General features: G+C 39.9%; 1 protein-coding gene across 7 annotated transcripts in view; it reads left to right on the forward strand.

Moving 5' to 3' along the window:
• The window catches only part of dnajc6 (DnaJ (Hsp40) homolog, subfamily C, member 6), a 152696-nt gene that overhangs the window by 107859 nt on the left and 25070 nt on the right, over positions 1-19767 (forward strand). For 6 of the 7 annotated variants that reach the window (XM_028810962.2, XM_051932705.1, XM_028810957.2 and 3 more), the window contains 4 exons: positions 3174-3269; positions 10612-11019; positions 11312-11419; positions 14226-14321. In XM_028810962.2, coding sequence (XP_028666795.2) covers positions 3174-3269; positions 10612-11019; positions 11312-11419; positions 14226-14321 — 708 coding nt within the window. The remainder of the gene's footprint in view (positions 1-3173; positions 3270-10611; positions 11020-11311; positions 11420-14225; positions 14322-19767) is intronic. The other variant, XM_051932704.1, reaches the window with a different exon arrangement.

Genomic DNA, 19767 nt, shown 5'->3' on the forward strand with positions numbered 1-19767 from the left:
CTCCTTCCTGTCCTCCTTCACAAGCGTTGTCCAATTCCTCGCAACTCTGGCTCCCTTGTATGAGGCAGATTATGTGGGACCCAGAAGTTCTTCTGGTGCCACAGTATGGCACCTTGAAAGCACTTCTGGGCCACATGGAAGCTCCATGAAGCGGGAAGATTCTGTTCCTGCAGCACCCCAGGCAGGGTTGCCCTTCTGCACTTTACAGGCAACCTTGCGAGTGTTCTAGTTGGGAGGAAGCCAGAGGAATACTGCTACCTCTCACGCTAGGGAATTAATTGTTCATTATATCCAACTGTTCATCCTGACTGGCACAGGAATTGAGGGTCCTCACGGCGGGGTTACACCTTCACTCATGTGGTCCGTCCATTATGGCAGCGAAAGGCAACCTTTTTCGAGTTGCAGCGCACTAAGTCCAAAAATTTTCTTTCGCGGCGCACCTGAGGGACTGCCCATAAATAAAGTCGTGACGACACAATCTATGGACAATCACCAATAAAAACAGTTAATTTTACAAGTTTGAAAGACATTTTATTAATAAAGAAATCAAAGGATAAATCTTAAATTTAATTAATGTGAACGTTGAGATTGTTTTTCAGCACATATGAGATTGATGCGAGGATCAGTTTTTCGAAAGACAGACGCGCATTTCCTTGTCGATCATATGAAGTCTCTCGCGTTTCTTAGACTTCATTTCCGTAAGTGTTGAAAAACCTTGCTCACAGAGATAAGAGCTTCCAAAAGTTCAAAAACACTAGCAATTTTAAATATTTTACAAAAGTTTTTGCAGCCCCTAGAAAATTCGCACCGGTTGCCTGACAGTGCATTATGGCCACATGGCCGGGTAGAATTTTATCCTCAATCCCAGTCAAGATGCCAGGCTACTCCCATTTCAGTACTTATAATACAGTACATGTAAAAAATGAAATATTGTGCTTACAGTTTTTAAAATATCCAAACAGCCTACTCCCTGACAGTTCTCTTTAGTTTTCTAGTTTTTGCAGTATGGGGCAGTCCACAGAACCTATGCTGTTCATGAATGTGCCACAAAATGGGAGAAGTAGATAGTGTGAGTGTTATCTAAGATGAATTCATGCTTCCCCATCTTGCCCACTTCCATTAGATGCCCTATATAACCTTTTGAGCTATGTAGTAACATTTAAAACCCTGTTTGTCAATATATACAATAATCTGTAGATGGCTATTGTGGCACGCGGCTGGGGGTGGCACCCAGCCGGGATGCCCAGGAAGACAGGAGGAGGGCTCATTCCTCCGCCAGACCACAAGGGGGGCGACCGCCCTGGTTCCTTTGGGGGCCCGGGGAAGCTCAACCCTGTAGGGGGCCCGTGGTCACCGCCAGGGGGCACCCCCATGCCTGGAGAACCCTGGACCCCTGGACCACACCCGGAAGTGCTGGGGGGAAGACGAGTGGGGACACCCGGAGTGCTTCCGGGTACGCAGCCAGCACTTCCGCCACACTGGGGCGTGTCGGTGAGATTGCCGGAACACACCTGGAGCACATCCAGGTGCTTATAAAAGGGGCCGCCTCCCTTCACAGAGAGGCTGGAGTCGGGTGGAAGATGGACGAGGTCAGTGAAGAGAGAAAAGAGAAGGAGGCGGTCCGAAGAAGGCATAGTGTGGTTGGCCTGAACTTTGGGGGAGACTGGGGTTTGTGTGGCACTGAACATTGTATATAGTAGTGTAAATAAATGCATGGTGGTGACTTTAAACGTGTCTGCCTGTCTGTGTCCGGGGTTCGTTCCACACTATCCATTAATCAAAGAATATTTTGCATCCTTTGTTTAAACTCAGTACATTAATGTCGTTGGCATCACCCTGGTGTTGCAATTTTATTGCCATAGGGGGAGAATTTGGATTTTTTATGTTGGTACTAGTGAATCTGTTTTTAGTAATCATGGATCAACCTGTCACACTTTATAGTGGAAGTTTCTGAAAGCATATAAGGTAAAACCCCAACTTAAGGCCACATGATTTCTTTCCCTGGACTGTATTTGAAGCCCCATCCCATTTTCAACATGAGAGGCTCTGGTGAAGACTGTGCGAGAAGTATGGTGTCATTGCTGGCGAAGTCTACCATTTTGTTTGCATTATAGATGAAGCAGGACCCATCTTTGGATATACAAATACAATGTCTGCTATGTATGCAACAGGTAAATTATAGAAGCATGTGGGGATACCTTGATGATAGCAAATAGCAAAAGATAAACAGATAGCACATGAGTGTCCAGCACTTTATAACAAAGTCAAAGGTTCCCTGTGTATGTTCTGGTCTGCTATAAAATAATGTGGTCTGCTGGAGTACCAACATTTTAGATTTACTCATAATCTAAGGAAACATTACTGCATTAACCTAGAGATGGTTATTAAATGTGTTCAACTTTACAGACAGACTGACCTTAGAAGCCAGAGCTTTGTAAATATGTTTAATTCATTGTCAGTGTGGAGGTGACTGTAAAACGTGGAAATTACAGCACAGTGGGCAGAATGTGTAAGAGGCAAGTCAGAGTATTAAGCATGTAGTGGTCTCCTTTCAAGGCAGGCAGACCTTCTTAGTTTTGTATTTCTGTTGTGTTGACTCTTGCATGTGTTCTCACTATGATCATTTTATTTTGTATGAAAGTTTCTCATTGACATGCATAAATGAAAAAAAAATTCTGATTATAGCTTCTTTGTCAGGTCCTGTGCAGCACACAGGGGTGGTGTCATATTAGTTCTGATATTATTATTTTGGGAGAATAATTAGATTTTTCATTTATTGACATTTAATTTAACATATTGCCATCATTGTATTAGAGCCTACAATGTTCACATTGTAAATCGATTTTAACTTGTCTTTGAATATGTCATTTTCAGTCTCTCTGTTTTGTATCTGGGCAACATTGTGGTGAGCCCATGAGTTTATATGTCCTTTGTGTGGTTATAATTCAAGCATTGTGCTGACATCCCAAATATCTGCATACTGCAGATTAAGCAGCAGCTTTAGAGAGACCCTGTGATGGACTGCCATCCCATTCAAGTTCGGTTTCTGTTTTGTGACTGATGGTGACCCATGACTGTACTGGCTAAATCAGGTTCAGAAAATGGTGGGGTAATTTTTTTAGCAGGTGAGGTCAAATGAATAATTAGTAAACTACTGTCCATGTTTTCTCCAGGTCGGCATTCTTCTGGAGAGCCAGAATCACAACCAGACAGTGTAAGAAATGTTGGACCTGGGCAGACAGCTTTCTTCTCTTCACTGGCATGGCAAGGTAGATTTTGAAAATAAGAAGATTCTTTAATATTTATGTTGATCAAGATTAGGGAATCCATTCCCGGACGGGTTTATCCATTCCCAGGAATTCGGGAATCCTGCATGTCATTCCCGGGCTCCCGGGAATGACACAGTGTACGGGCATCTCACATGTGAACGGTTTTTCGAGCGAGCGACACTTATTTTTAATAAAACTACTGCAATATGTTGACACCAATAAAAGACTAACCTTAACTACAAGCAGGTCATGCTGTCATATAAGTACATGTATCTAGTTAGTTGCAGTAATAAGAGCGTAGAAAGCACAATGCGTCGAGCGTGCGGTTGTTCAGGCGAGAGTGCACCTTCGTGCAGAGTACGCCAGCCGCTGAGAAAGCACGCTCTGCCTCCACTGAAGTAGGCGGCACAGTCATCAGATACCGATGCACTTGTTCTAAACAACACCCATGCTTGCCGTTGCGCTGAAACACCGCAGTTTCAGCTTTTACTGATGTATCCAGTTTCTTGTCATCATTCTGTGATGGCTAGTTTCTTAGTCCAGATAATGCGGATTCAACAGACTGACGCATTGCAATTTCAAGTTGCTGTTCAAAGCTGTTGCATGATGAAGTGCAAGCTGCAGCAATGGCGCCACCTTAATTATTTTCATCTATAACTCTTGTTATTTCTTGATCGATTTTTACACTTTTACACGCTATATATGCAAGCTTGGCCATTCCCGTTCAGCCGGGAATTCCAGCAGGTTCATTCCCGGGAATGCAGGAATGGGAAACGTCCGGGAATCCTGGGCCTAATCAAGATGGATTCTGAAAATGTGCTATAGCTATGTGGTGGAGTGATGGCTCTGAGGCTTGGGTTCTGTGCCATCAATCGGAAGGTTGCTGGTTTGAATCCCATAAACACCAGACTCTGTGGCTCTGCTCCATTGGGCCCTTGAGCAAGGCCTTAACCCACAATTGCTCTGTCCTGGGTATGACGTTAATCTGCACCCAGTGATGCAAGTACATCCTCCAATTTACTGGGAAAACTTGGGGGTTGGTGGCAGGATTGGCACTGCAGCCACCGGTGTCACCCACTGTACTCGGGTCCTAATCCAGGTGATTTATCGTTGGGTGGGTGCAGCAGCGTGCTATTAGCGAATGCTCCCAACCTCTCTCTCTATAGTTAAAGTCATAAAGAAAGATAGAGCTGTCTATAGCTTTGCTTGAAATAACAGGTAGACAGGATTAGAAATTAGTATATTAGAGGGGCAACACAGGTGTAACAATTTGGTGACCAAGCGACAGGGGCTCGATTGCGATGGTTTGGGCACAAGCAGAGGAGAAATGAGGGGAACATTGGGAAAAGAATGCTGAGGATGGAACCACGAGGAAAAGAGGAAGGCCAAAGTGGAGGTTTGTGGATGTGGTGAGGAAGAACATAAAGGTAGTTGGTGTGGCAGAAAATGGTGTAAAAGATGGGGATAGGTGGAGATGGATGATCTACTGTGGCGACCCCTAAATGGGAGCACCTGAAAGAAAAATATTTATTAGTTGTAGCGCCCAGTTTATTGTTGTATTCTTCTCATTCATTTATCATTAACTGTAGTTTGAGTAATTCAGCTGTCAGCAGTTGCATGTGCTATTGTTGTGATTATGGTTTATTATTTGTTAATTTTATTATTGTTGAGCTATTTATATATATATATATATATATTTTATTTCACTTATTTTTGTATTTTTTAATGAGGAATCTAAATATCTGCGGTGGGTTGGCGCCCTGCCCGGGGATTTGTTCCTGCCTTGCACCCTGTGTTGGCTGAGATTGGCTCCAGCAGACCCCCGTGACCCTGTGTTAGGATATAGCGAGTTGGATGATGACTGACTGACTGAATCTAAATATGCAAATTATTTAGCCCTCTGTGGTCATTTTAAAGGCATTTATACCTCCCCAACTAGACAACACTTGACTCGTCTGGTCATATCACTGATGTCGAGGCCGTTATGTATAAGTTCAGTGATGCTGAATATCAGAGTTATCCCACAGTAGATAAACACAAGTCTTCCTTGTGTTTTTCAGTAGCTTTTCTTCAAAACGAAGCAGAGAGATTCTTTCTTGTATTTTCAGTTCGGTTTCATTTTTCCCCTGTATCTTGAATTTTGTTGTCACTGTTGTGACCTTTGCCTGTTTGATTTTGTTGTGAAGCTCTGTCATTTGTTTCACAATCATTTTATCACTAAGAATAACTTGGGTGCACTTAACAATTATGGTTATGTTTTGCTATTGAGATTCTGCCTTCAAAAGCAAACCTTTGTTTTTTGGGGGGTTGTTTTCTAATGCTTAAAAATTATATGCGTCTTTTTTCAACAACTTCTTGGTTGTCGCAGGTATATCTGGCATGGTTGCCACCACAGTACAATGGAATTGGTATGTTAATGTGGGACGTCATTGTCGCAGTGGTACAAAAGGTCAACCCCGGATGTTCCAGATCATCTAATTTGAATAATAACAGTCAATCTTGCACATACTTATATAGTTTTTTTTGACTTTCTGGTATAAAGACTTTGTCGCTTAAAAAATTGTTATTTAGGGCTTTTGTTTTTGATTTGGCATAAAGAACAGATAGAATACATTGTTATGAACTTTGCTTGTTTATCAACACACATTTATTACAATACATCTTCTTCATAGAGCCAGCATGAGTGTGTTAGGAAACCATATGCTGAACTAAGGTGTATACGCCCTGCGGTGGGCTGCCGCCCAGCCTGGGGTTTGTTTCCTGCCTTGCACACTGTGTTGGCTGGGATTGGCTCCAGCAGACCCCTGTGACCCTGTAGTTAGGATATAGCAGGTTGGATAATGGATGTATGTGTATATATATATATATATATACTGCAAATATGCCTGAAGGACATGTGGAGGCCAGAGTAACAGTTAGGGAGCCAGCCAGACAACCCTGTTTAATTTAACAAAACAAAATACGTTAGCCTGCAGGTTTGAGAACACAAAATTCAGCCAATCCAGCCTTCCCAATAACAATGCATAATTTTATATCTTAGGAGCTCTATGTTGGTTCACGTCTGCATTCAGATGCCCCTCTTTATTTCATCCCAACTGGTAAAGATAGGGCCTTCTCAGGGCACCGTGGGCAGGATCAGTCATCATTGGGATTCCTCCTGGAGCTGCAGGTAGAAGAGAAGGACAGTTAGAGACAGCGACTGCTTTCGGTTTGGGGTGCTATTGCTTATCTTGTTTGAGCCCTGAAGGTTCTCCCCAGGTGTACGTGTGTGAAAATATATACATATATGCAATAGATTCAGAAAGTATTTAAACCTCTTCACTTTTTGCACCCTTTATTGTGTTGTAGATTTAATTTTAAATGGATAGATTTGCCATTTTGCCCATCAATCTCCACTTAATAATCCATAATGACAAAGTGAAAACATGTTTTCAGAAAGGTTTGCAAATTTATTAAAAATCAAAAATTGAAATCTCATATTCTTATAAGTATTCAGACCCTTAATCCATTATTTTCTTGAAGCCCCTTTTTCAGCAATTCCAGCTTCATGTCTTCTTGGTAAGTCTGTACAAGCTTGGATTTGGGCAGGTGTAGATACTGTATAATTCAATATAACAATGTTTCTGTTGATCTGTTAGATAATCACGCAAAAAGTACTGCACCTATCTCTACATACCTTTGCAGTTATTTCCAGTACAGTCTAACTTTAGTTCATGATCACTGTCTATGTGGCTTTTGCAATTTTTTATTCTCTGCTACATGCCGAATTCAAATGTTAGGTTATTTGGCAACTCTAAATTGGCCTAGTTTGAGTGAGGGCTGTATGACCTGCAGTAGGCTAACATTTTGTTGAGGCCTGGTTTCTGACATGCACTCAGGGCTACTCATGTAGGCTTAGTTTCTTAAAATAAATAGATGTGCCAGGGTAAGAAGTCATACTGTACATTTATTAATAAAATGAATATATAGTTGCAGAGATTGCATTTACAATGGAACCTCGGTTCACGAACATCTCGGTACACATTGTAATGTTTTTTCAAAAATAAGTCCAAAAAGAGACAAAAAAAAGGTTTGGGGACCGTCCCCGTATATTGCCCTAAGACAATATCAAAATGAAGAAATGATCACAAGTCTTTTTAAATTCAGAACAAATGACAGTTTTACTATTGAAACATGGTTGTTTAAATACAGAAAGGATTATGGGAAAAGGAAATGGTTGGCATCAAAACAGGAACCGGAAATAACATCATCAGGAGGAGTCAGAAGTGATGTGATATTGCAGAGTCAGAAGTGAGGTTAGTGGAGATGGCCGGAAGTGACGTAATCGGCGTCCATCTTGAACCCGGAATCGGGGCAATTATTTTTCCTCTGGTTTTCTGTAAAGAGAAGAGATTTAGGTAAGCACCATGTGACACCCATATCTCGCAATATTTCACTCACCTTTAGGCTCTTTGACTGCCTCCTAATCACACATGTGTGACAACGTACAAATTGGTTTACGACCAAAAAGTTCACCAAACTTTTGCCTCAGTTCACGACCACACACTCGGTATACAAACAAGCCAGTTTCCCTTTTGGTTTGTGTGCGCCAATGATTTCCGCACGTGTTGCATTGTTCTCGGTCAGACGTGCGTGCTTTACCTGTGAACTCTTTGTGCTCTACAGTATTTCGTGTGCTTTTGCAGTTAACCATGGCTTCTAAGCAAGTGAAGAGTGGTGAGAAGAAAGTTTTGCAGAAAATTGAAATCGAAGTAAAGAAAGAAATTATTGAAAAGTATGAGCATGGCATTCGTGTTACTGATCTTGCTGCCAAGTACAAGAAGTCAAAATCTACAATTTTGACTATTCTAAAGCAGAAAGTATCTATTAAAGCAGCTGATGTTGCAAAAGGAGTTACAGCGTTAACCAGGCAGAGGCCTCAAGTGCTGGAAGAGGTGGAAAAACTGTTGCTAGTGTGACTGAACGAGAAGCAACTTGCAGGGGATTGCGTAAGCGAGGTGATGTTATGCGAGAAAGCCAGGAATGGCGATTTGCTGCAAAACTATCCTTCTACGAGTGGCGAAAGTGAGGAGTTTAAAGCCAGTAGAGGATGGTTTGAAAAGTTTTGCAAGAGAAGTGGCATTCATAGTGTGGTAAGGCATGGAGAGGCAGCTAGTTCTGACACTGAAGCTGCGAAAGAATTCGTGAAAAATTTCACAAAATTAGTGGAGGAGGAAGGCTACATCCCGCAACAAGTCTTCAACTGCGACGAGACCGGATTGTTCTCCACCCAGTTCCTCCTCACTTCATGCCAGAACTCGACTCATGCAATGTTACTTTTCTTGGTTGTTTATTAAATTTCTGATTTGTTCAAATGTTCATTTTTTCCCCCTGCGCTTAAAACTCATTAAAAAAAAGTTTACACAGTGATCGGGTTGTAAGGCTATTAGCGTGAACTCCTGCAATGTTACTTACTTGGTTGCTTATGGTTGGCTTTTAAATAAAGTTCGGATTTGTTCAAATGTTCCTTTTTTTCCCTTGTGCGTTAAACTCATTTAAAAAGAGTGTTTACAGCGATCGTGTCATAAGGCTACAGTATAGCGCGAACTCTTGCAATGTTAGTTTTCTCTGTTGTTCAAGGTTTTCTCAGTGTTGTTCAATGTTTTTACATTTAGTTTACTATTACGCTGTGCATTCTATGGTTTAATCTATACTAATAAAAGGCAAAGCCCTCACTCACTCACTCACTCACTCACTCACTCACTCACTCACTCACTCACTCACTCACTCATCACTAATTCTCCAACTTCCCGTGTAGGTGGAAGGCTGAAATTTGGCAGGCTCATTCCTTACAGCTTACTTACAAAAGTTAGGCAGGTTTCATTTCGAAATTCAAAGCGTAACAGTCATAACTGGAACCTCTTTTTTGTCCATATACAGTAATGGACTGCAGCTCGCTGGCTGTGGGACGCGGGGGTTGCGTATCGCGTCATCACGCCTCCCACGTAATCACATGAACTGACTGTGAAGGAGAAAGGACGGCCTTATATGGTGTTCATTTATAAAACAGCAGACAGGCTGTGTAAAGGCAGCATCACAAAAAAACAGATCCTTAACAAATTGTTATTGGTATATTTTCCCTCAATTTAAAAAGGTTTTCTTTTCTTCTTAATTAAAATTTAAAAGCAATACTTCACCGCTGCGAAGCCCCTCTAGCGCTGACGTCCGAGGTTCGATTCCCGTAAGGGAGTGCAGTGAGTGTGTACGCCTGATGAGCCAAGAATTAGGGCGAAACACATGTCGCGTACTCTTTGCATTATTTGACAGTAAACTATTTTCAACCATTCTATGAACTGCTTCTCACAACTGAAGGCACCGTGGCTGATGTTAGCTGACTTGCTGGCCAACCATAAGCGTTACCTGGTAGGTAACCACCCATACAATCAGATTGTGATTCAGACTACGAATGCCGTGAATGTAATTACCCCAATCTACATGCTAGAGAAAACCTCAATGAAGAAGAAACAGTGTGTAAGCATACATATTAACACATGTGCAATTAAACGTGTGCATTTACGGGGTGATTTCTCAGGCTTAAAAGCTCGCCTTTTATTAAAAAGTTAAATGCAAACTGTTTTCATTCTGAAGGGCACAAACCACGTTGGATTTCAGCCGTTAAATGCGCAAAAATGTCGGTACACCAGATAAATAAGCGCAACATATTATCAGTTGTATTGTATGCTTACAATACATATAGAAATGTGTTAATCGTTAACTAATAGTATGGGATGGTGTTTTTCGACTCAGCTACAGATGCTGATGGAGACCAGAACTGCTTTGGAAAAATATGAACGCCTTGGGGCCGATCTGGAAGAAGGTAGCGCAGCGCCTTGATTTAAACGATTCCATGTCTTGGTGGGTTTGCGTAGCTTATTGTCAATATCTTTACACCTATTTTTAAGACTTATTGACTGAAAAGGGCTTTCACGAAAAAAGTTAGGGCTTTGGTACAGGATACACCCTCCACAAGTTAAGGAAGTAAAAATAAAGGATTCCTATGGGGGAAATTGCTTTGGTTCATTACCAAATCGTTTTACGACCAGAGTTTTGGAACGAATTATGGTTGTGAACCGAGGTTCCACTGTATTTGAGTTGTGTCAGGACTTGAGAGCTTTAATCTGTTCGTTTTTTTAATTTGCTGAATCAAAGAGGAAATGGTTATGATAATAGATGAAAAAAAGTAAAAATAAATGTTTTACTGGTGTATGGATAAGCATTTTTCTAAGGTAATATGGATACTTAGCTATATTTTTTGCTGTCTTATTTTTAAGAACAATAACAAAATGTCATATTTGATTCATAGACACCGGCAAGGCACACCCCAGTGCTGAAGATCGGGCAGCACTAGTGAATGAAGACAGTGAACCCTCTGATGATGAGCTGCTGTCCCTCTCCAGTCAGCAGAGCAATGCCAGCAATGAGAAGATGCAACAGGGAACTCCAAAAGGTCACAAAAAAGCAGAATCCCAAGCTCCTCCACCACTTGCTGAAGATGTGGACCTTCTGGGGCTGGACTGTAGTCCTGAAGACAAGGCATTTAATGCTGGGCCCCAACAACCCTCGACTAACGCAGACCTACTTAATGACTTGTTTGGAGCAAGTCCCTTCTCACCCCAGCCTGGACAGCCTGACAGCAGACCATCTTCTGCTCAGACTACCCCACGAAAGACTGCTGCACCTTCATCACCTTGTCACTCCCCAATGCCTGAAAGTAAGGATTTACATGAAGAATATTGAGCTGCTGCACACTTTAACATTTGTTTTATTACTGCACAAGAGGCTAACAGAAATTAAAGAATTGTAGATAGCTTCTAGCAGGATATAGTGAAAAAAGGAAAAAATCTGCACCAACACAACACAAGAATAAATAGTAGCATGATTTGCCAAATTTTGCTACCATATTGATTATTATGTACTTTGTCAACCCTAGAATTTGGAACATATGATTTTCTTTGACATGTATAATGGTAGGTTCATTCATTTTTAATAACTTCTCTTAACAGCAGGTTTTGATCTTTTTGGAAGATCATTTCTTGGCCCAGGTAATGCAGGACACACTGAACCTTTCTTGAGTGTGACTCGCTCTGCCTCACCAACACCGCCGGCTGGAGGTAGTAAACCTTTTTAACTATATAAATTCAATATTTAATAACTTTAATAACTTCTTTGTGCTTTCAGTCCAAACCACTTACATCATGTAAAGTGTCTGTGAAAATTATTCCCGCCCGTAGAAGTTTTCACATTTCATTGTTACACCACATTGAATCCCAGTGGATTTCATTTGGCCTTTTTTGACACTGATCAACAGAACAAATTTCTTTAATAATACCCCAGTAAAAACAGATCTCTGCAAATGGCCTAAATTAATTCTAAATATAAAACACAAAATAATTGACTTCATAAGTATTTACCCTCTTTAATATGATACTTCTAAATCCTCACTGGGCAGCCTATTGGTTTTAGATGTAACACAATAATTTCAATGGAGATCACTTGTCTGGGGTTTCATTTGATTGTTGTAAAAATGCACCTGCATGTGGAAGGTCCAACTTGTAATGAGCCAGTATGGTGGGCTAACCTACACAATCAAGACACAAAACACTCTAAACAACTTAGTGAAAAGCACATTTCAGGGGGATGGAGACAAGAAAATATCAAGGTCACTGAATATCCAGTTAAATCAACCATGAAGAAATGGAAAGATTATGGCAGAGCTGTAAATCTGCTAGAGCAGGCCACACACAAAAACTGAGTGATTGTGTAAGATGAAGAAGATGACTGAGGGAGACCACCAAGAGACCTATGAGAACTCTGATGGAGTCACCAGCTTCTGCTTCACCAGTCGCAGCTTTATTGGAGAGTAGAAAAGAGAAAACTACTGTTAAAAAAGGCACAGAGAGAGTTTACTAAAAGGCACATGGGAGACTCTGAAGTCAGCTACACGAAAGTCATATGGTCTTATGAGACCAAAGTTGAGCTTTTTGTCTATCAGGCACTTTACCAAAAATACATCATCCCCACTGTAAGCACGGTGGTGGCAGCATCAGGCTATGGGGATGCTTCTCTGCAGCAGGCCCTGGAAAGCTTGTGAGGGTAAAATGAATGCAGCAAAATATGTGGAAATCCTGAAGGAAGACCTGATGGAATCTGCCAAGGATAAGATTTGTTTTCCAGCAAGATAACGAGCCCAAACAAAAAGACAAAGCTGCACAGAAATTGCTCCAAACAACAATGTGAATGTCCTGCAGTGGCCATGTCAGAATCCAGATCTCAATCAAATTGAGAATCTGCAGCTGGACATGCAACCTGAAACAGCTTGAGCAGATGTGCAAAGAAAAATGGTGAAAAACGACCATGTCCAAATGGGCAAAGCTGATAGAGAGAGAGAGAGACAGACCTGTGCATGTCTGCCATCTACTAAATACTGACATGATGGGGTGAATACTTATGAGATCAGTTAATTTGTGTTTTACGTTTGTAATTAATTTAGACCACTTGACAGAGACCTGCTTTCACTTTCTCATTAAAGAGCCTTTTTTATTGATCAGTCCACTATGATTCAGAGTTGTACTACAAAATATAAAAACTTCCAAAGGGTTGAATACTTTTTTATAGACATTATATCTTATGAGGAGAGTGTTCAAATAATATGTTCTCTTAAGAAATGTGTAATAGAAATGTTCTGTTTAAAAACAGCCATGCCGGGATCCACAATTCACATTCCATAGGATTATAATGGTTTGATGTGTGTAGTAACATAGGATAACTGGACCACTTTAAGGTGTTACTTGCACTTAAGTTCAGACATCCAACATATATAAACATGTAATTCCTTTCTGTCTGCCCAAGTATAAGAATAATCATTTACTACCGAGGCTGGAAATTCAAGGATGAGAAATCTAAAAAGCATGGACAATACAGCTTAGTATTGTTGTTCATGTTATAAAGTCTTGTGCTCCCACTCCAATTTGTACCCTTGGAGAACTATTCCTCCTTTAAGTTTTATCAACATCTATCTCTCTCTATTATAATAAAAAATCTTGCAACGATACGAGACTTTTTTCCTGCAACAAGACGTGATCTTTTGAAGAGAGACAGAGAGATACTTTTACGTCCCGCGAGACGGATAATTCACATCATACTTACAACCTTTGGAAGCAAGTCCCATAATACACATGCAGAGCGGGTTACAGATAATGGAAGTATGAAAATTCAAAAGTCTCAGAAAAATGAGAGTAGAGATTGCATTAGCGCAAACAAACTGAAAATATTACTCGGTGAAATAACGGAACAGTGAAAACAGATCGAATAGAGTTTGAGGATGTCTGGGGGAGAAGAGAGACAAGGCAGTGAGACAAAAGGACAGCTGCTGTACTGGCTTTTAAATGTTCGAAGCGCCACACGAAATGCAGATCACACGGCACGGCACCCCCTATTAATCTATATATTTAGTAGACTGACAACTGTAAAGATTTATAGCAGTCACTTATAAAATCTGCTTTTGCAGACATGAAAATATGCTCCTTAAAAAATTAGAGTTTAAGAGTTACTTTGGAGTTTATTTGGTTACCTTTAATGTTAGAATTATTCCACAGGAAGTCATAATAGTAAATAAAAGCAACCATGTTTGACAGCCAGGACAATAATATTCTTCTTTGTCACTGGCAAATCAAAGTTATTTCAGCCAACATAAAATAACTTAGTGCGAACAAATCAATCTGGGTCTTTAACACTAACTGATACGTGATGCTTGTAATACTGTATGAGGACTTGTAGGAATTGGTTGGCTTTGTCAATCCTAGAACCTCAAGTATTATGGAGACTGTTGACCTCATGGACCTGTGATTCAGTGGCTGGGCTGTTTTAACTTATTGGGGATTGTACTGAAATAAACTGCCTAATGTTTTAATTATTTAGGAAGGACGTCACCGATTCCTCCTACAACACCAACAGTGAATATTCAGCAGCCAAACTTGATGGGTGGATGGGAATGGAGTACACCTGCCCCAGCAGGTAGAAAGATTTCACATGTTTAAAATTTTTTAGTTGTTCATTACAACTTTTACAAATTGTTAGTTGTTACATTGCTTAGACAGGTTTGCTTGATATGTTGTGTTATTGGAGGAATGAATAATGGCGAAACCGACTCCTGTTTAAAATGGACCAAAAGGAGCAAACTAATTAGACCCTTCAAGTGCTTGCTCACTACGACCTTCTAGTTATTGAACTGCTACTTTAAAGTTTACGAAGTTCAGATTTATTTTATGTTTTATTTGTAATTCTTGTCTTGCCTTGTTTTCCCTGTGCTTTTGCTTTCTAGTGTGACATTTAGGTTAAGCTGAACTATTTGGGGAAAATACTCTTATGTAACTGCAATTTTTCTAACGGATATTGCGATTGTAATTTAATTTGCGATGTCATTTTTTTAAGTCAAGCTTCACCATGTAATAGATTTAAAATATGATAAAACGTTAACTTTAAATTTTAACTTTCATATTCTAATGCAAGCATGACGTACTTATTATATTTTTACTTGGCATAAAACATTGAACAATCAAACAAAAAGTTGTAACTTGTGGCTCAGAGCAGCATCTAAATATTGCACAATCTGTAATCAATTATTTACTGATATCCTGTATTTAGCTTTATAAATTGAGAAACTGAACAGAATAATTATCAAAAACGTGATTGTTAAATCTATATATATATATACTGTATATAAAGTCCAACGTCTGCCTGTTTTTCACGAGAGAACTACTTAACGGATTTAGATTGGGTTTTTTTCTATAATTTGCTTGAACATTCTGGTTGATTTTGCGACTCTCATTCCGCTGAGTATCATAGTTCACTTACAGGAGTGATTTATTCACGCTAATCCGACACTAAGGCTGTGGACCGAGGGGAGGGGAAGTGTGAGGTCAGGAGTAGGGAGTCGGGTGGGGGATGGGGCCCTCCTCACTCACGCACCAGGCTCCGTTTGAATCACTCTATCTGTCGCCACGTGTTGGAGCGGACCTCGCCTCCGCTTCGCTACTGATACCTGTTTATTGATTTTTAAAGTTTGTCCTGTTTCACTACTACGTGGGCAGAGGCATGGTCAACAGCTAGTATGATACACTGTAAATTGAATCTAAATGTTACACAAAATATCTACATATTGCATATTCAAATAAAACATTTATTTGCAGATAAGTATCATTTATTTTTTGAACTTTTTTTTTTTTTTTTTTTTTTTACAGAGGCAGCCACTATAGCATAAAATGCAGAACAGCTAAAATCTTAAAATTGCTCCAAACAAAAGAAGCCTTACATAATATACTTGCTTCCATGACAGCTCTACTTCTTCTGAACACTCATTGTGGTCTTTAAAGATTTTTTGTCAGGAGCACCAGCATGTCAGTCTTTTATTACAGGTTTCAGACATGAACGCTGACACGTGACTACGTCTTTCTGATGGTGAATTTGTAGTTTGATCAACATAGGAAAGTTAACAGTGTGTACTAGCACAGTTAAATCAGACAAAAAAAAAGTTTGAATAGTCAAATTACAAATAAGTACATGTACAAATATATTCAAACTTAGGTTAACAGTGCTTGACTTGGTTTGTTCTTGCACTTTTATACTTTACTATAATAGTAAAGGCGACAGAGGTGGCCAGACCAAGAACAAACACCAAAAGAAAAAACACATTCTAGAGTTATTTGGGCAAGAGCAATCAAAATCCCAAGCATCCGTGCCCTATATTAGCAAAGTATCAGTCTTGTTTTCAGTCTGCTACTGACAGCTACATGTGCAAGTTTAAACTGCACGGCCATTTTGGCACAAAAGCACAGCCTTAACCCTCTCCCCAGCATGTGTGCCTTGTAAGGATTTAGGCTTCTTTTTGTGGCTGCTTTTATGTCTCATTGTTCTGACAAGGATCAAGACAAATAATGGCTTAAGACAGCAACAGTATTAGAACAGTGAACAAAGTAAAAGTAAATTTAATATTGCGGCATTCAGAAAAAAAAACTATTGGCACCTTAAGACTTGCTTAGAAATGATCTATTCCAATTTTTTACATAAGTAGAGATATAAAAGTTGATAAACTGTCCTAAATGCACTTGTGGCAGAACCATCACCCAGACCAGCTCCTAAGGTGGGCCTTTGCTTTTCTGTGTGCAGGCACAACAATATGAATTTCTAATTTTAAATACGGCGAATCCTTTTTCACTTTTTTAAAACAAACTACTGATTTAAAAATAAATAAAGAGCAGAGATGATGACGCTATAATCAATCAAGCTCTACTTTAAAGAGGTGATTTGTAATGAGAGGTCGGTGCCTCTTTGATCAGCAGACAAGCTCACATCACCAGAGCAGACATCTCGCTCAGGCACAACTCAACCGAGTTAACTAAAGAACAGCATTAAGCAAAAAATAATAATAAAATCAGTCAATAAATGAATTGCAGGCATTAGAATATTAATCGAGTGCTACAGACTATATTAATAATACACTTGACATCACCAAGCCAGCCAGCACATATGCATAAAGCAAAAGAGATAAAATGTTGGTTGCCACAGAAAGGGATCAAAGAAACACTTTCCCCATGTGGAGCTCCCTCAGTACATGCCCAGATCATCTATGAACTTGGCACGTTATTTAATCCGACTGTGTTTGCTCATGCTCTTTGATAGCTGAATTCAGTTGGCAATATGAGGATCCTCTGGGGAAATATGAGCTAGTCACTAAATTCAGGAGCGGGGGCAATGTCCGGTGTTTTGCAGCATGTATAATGTATTTTTTTTAAACAATGCACTATGCTTTGTAATTATTAACGGGTACACATTGGTGACTTTGGAAGTACACACAAAATCCAGCCGAAGGTAATGTGGACTTAACTGTCCGGATTAACCAATTTGGGTATAATATGTGATCATACTCGTAGAAGGGCACCTATCGATCAAAAATCACCTATTCAGTTCTTTATGAATCTACAAGTACGTACAGTATATACATTTTATATGAAAGAGTATTTTTCCTCATTAAAAAAATATGAATGTGTCTGTTTGGCTAGGCATGGCACCTGAGGCTCGCCCACACCGACGGGTCTGACTTGGGGATCAAATAGCACATTAGTGAGGCAGAGAAAAACATTTGGGAAGGGTCTAAAGCTGCAACTTTTATTGATGAATAAAATGAGCTAACCATTCAAAATCACAAAAAGGCCGATCACGTAAGCGAAGTGAAAAACTGGATCTGCAAAATACTGCACAATGCAAAATTAGTCTGGATAAAATGAAATAACCGTTACTGTACAATGAAATGCTTTTGCTTTCAAATAAGACTTTAAAAAAAAAAAAAAAAAAGAATTCGAATAGCAGCGTTCGATCTAACAGCCCCATTAGTCAGACACTCCGCATATATAAATTGTGGCCTTTGCGATTTGCTAATGGCATTGTTTCAAATGGCAGTTTTGTTCAGCTCTACTTCTGGGTTTAAGAATTCTGCCTTTATAATAAAAGGTATAATGCCGTTGGTCACTATACTTTGACTTGGGTTCTCTTATCAGATAGCACATATTGTGGTGCTCTTTTTGTATTCAAACCTCCGTTTTGTTTCTCAGACTGAATGTTTTGTATGCGTTTCTGTTTGCTTCACAGTGTACGTTGTAGTCTAAATTCTAAACCGTCTTAGTTGTCGACCCCAGACTTTCAGAGTATGCAGATCTTCACAAAGTGCATCAAAAATCATTTTAGATTTTAGTACTGAATGCCCAGCTGGGTGCACAGATTACCCCAATAGATAAGACTCATTCTTACTTGGTGTTCAGAGAAAACATCTCTATAAAAACACAACACTTGCCAGTTCTTTGAATCTCTTCTAGAAGAAAAGTGATAGTTTGTGTGTTTCTGTGATTAACAGGGATTAAGCATGCAACACATTATTCATAACTGTTGCAATAACACACATAAAATGTACATTATGCATTAAGTAGATCAGTTTTTAAATAGCTAAGACCTGTCTCATGATTCGCACAGCTTTCTTCTAAGGTGAGGTGCTTAAAATCCCGAGCAACTGTCTCTAGTAGCTCATTACAAAACACCAGATGTTCCAAAGCCTGCTGATGCTGATAGCACATTGCATGACTTCTTGTCAATTTTGATAACTTCAGTTGATGATCTCGTCACCTACGAATGTTCTTATGACAACCTTTAAGAGGAATCAGCTTGAGCAGCTTAGCCATTAGCATAAATAAACAGGTTTGAAGTACTAAATGGTCTCCTTCTTGCTTGTCATGTTTGTTATGTTTCTTATGTGACAAGAAATTGTAGGATATATTAGAGAACTGCATGACAACTTTTCAGTACAGTTTCATACTTCCAAAGTAACATGACCTCTTTGTACTATGATGACCAATAACATGCTGCCTGATGGAGTCAGTGCCTGTGTGAAGAGTTTACCGGTACAACGTCTTTTTTCTTCTTCTTTCCATTCTACTGTGGTATTTAAAACCAGGGTGTCCAGACAGAGAAGCCACTTGACTGTTTGTTAGGTCCACAATACCCATATTTCTTATTCCTCACCACTGCGTTATGAGCACTGTATTTCCAGGTTGGCACTCTTTGGCTGTCTGCTGTTATCCAGAGTATGGCATAATTGTTGGGGTGATTCACAAACTAGTTGGACTGAGACAATGGACATGTCACACAACACAACTACCAGTCACTGGAGCGTGCTGAGACAGTCTCTGATTTACTAAAAGTATGTAAATGAAATCCATAACATAAAATTGCTGGATAAGTATTGTAATGTGACAGGGCCTTTACAGATATAATCCCACCAGTACTTCCTAGACCTGCCTATGGTCCTTTTTTTTCTCACGTGGGAGACACTGTCTTAGTAACTTGTGCTTCACAGTTTCACAGAAACTGAGCCCTTCAAACCTTGTAGAGGAATCTTATTTCAGCCTAAGAGGTGAGAACACTGTGGATTATTAATGTCAATATCAAAGATGCCTACAAGGCTGAGCTCCATTCTCACTTTGGACAGTTACACCATATTTCTTGCTCCCTGCACACAGACCACTCTAAAATAAGTAAAATAATTAGTGAGAATAATAAAAGTGGGGCAGAAATTGTGACAAAGGAGTGTTTTACATGCCCTCACAAGAATCCATTTAAGTTTACAGCCAATGGCTGGGGTGGTGGTGTGGGGAGGCGGGAGTTTATGGTACAATTTTAACAAAGGTTACAAAGTTTCGGCCATATAGCATTCATCAGGTTTGTACCTGAAGAGGAACAAGAAGTTAAAATACATAGGAAAGGGAGAATGAAAAGAATTCAGTGCAGATGAAGGTTGAGAGGGGGCGTGAAAAGTTTGTATTTCATTAAGGCCTTGTGATCCCAGGCTGAGAATGAGCTTGGCTTCTATTGTTTTAGAAGGGTCTTTGAAGGCCTGTGAAAGAACACAGATCTG

This window comes from Erpetoichthys calabaricus, chromosome 10, assembly GCF_900747795.2.
Source record: "Erpetoichthys calabaricus chromosome 10, fErpCal1.3, whole genome shotgun sequence".
In the NCBI taxonomy this organism is placed as follows: Eukaryota; Metazoa; Chordata; class Cladistia; order Polypteriformes; family Polypteridae; genus Erpetoichthys; species Erpetoichthys calabaricus.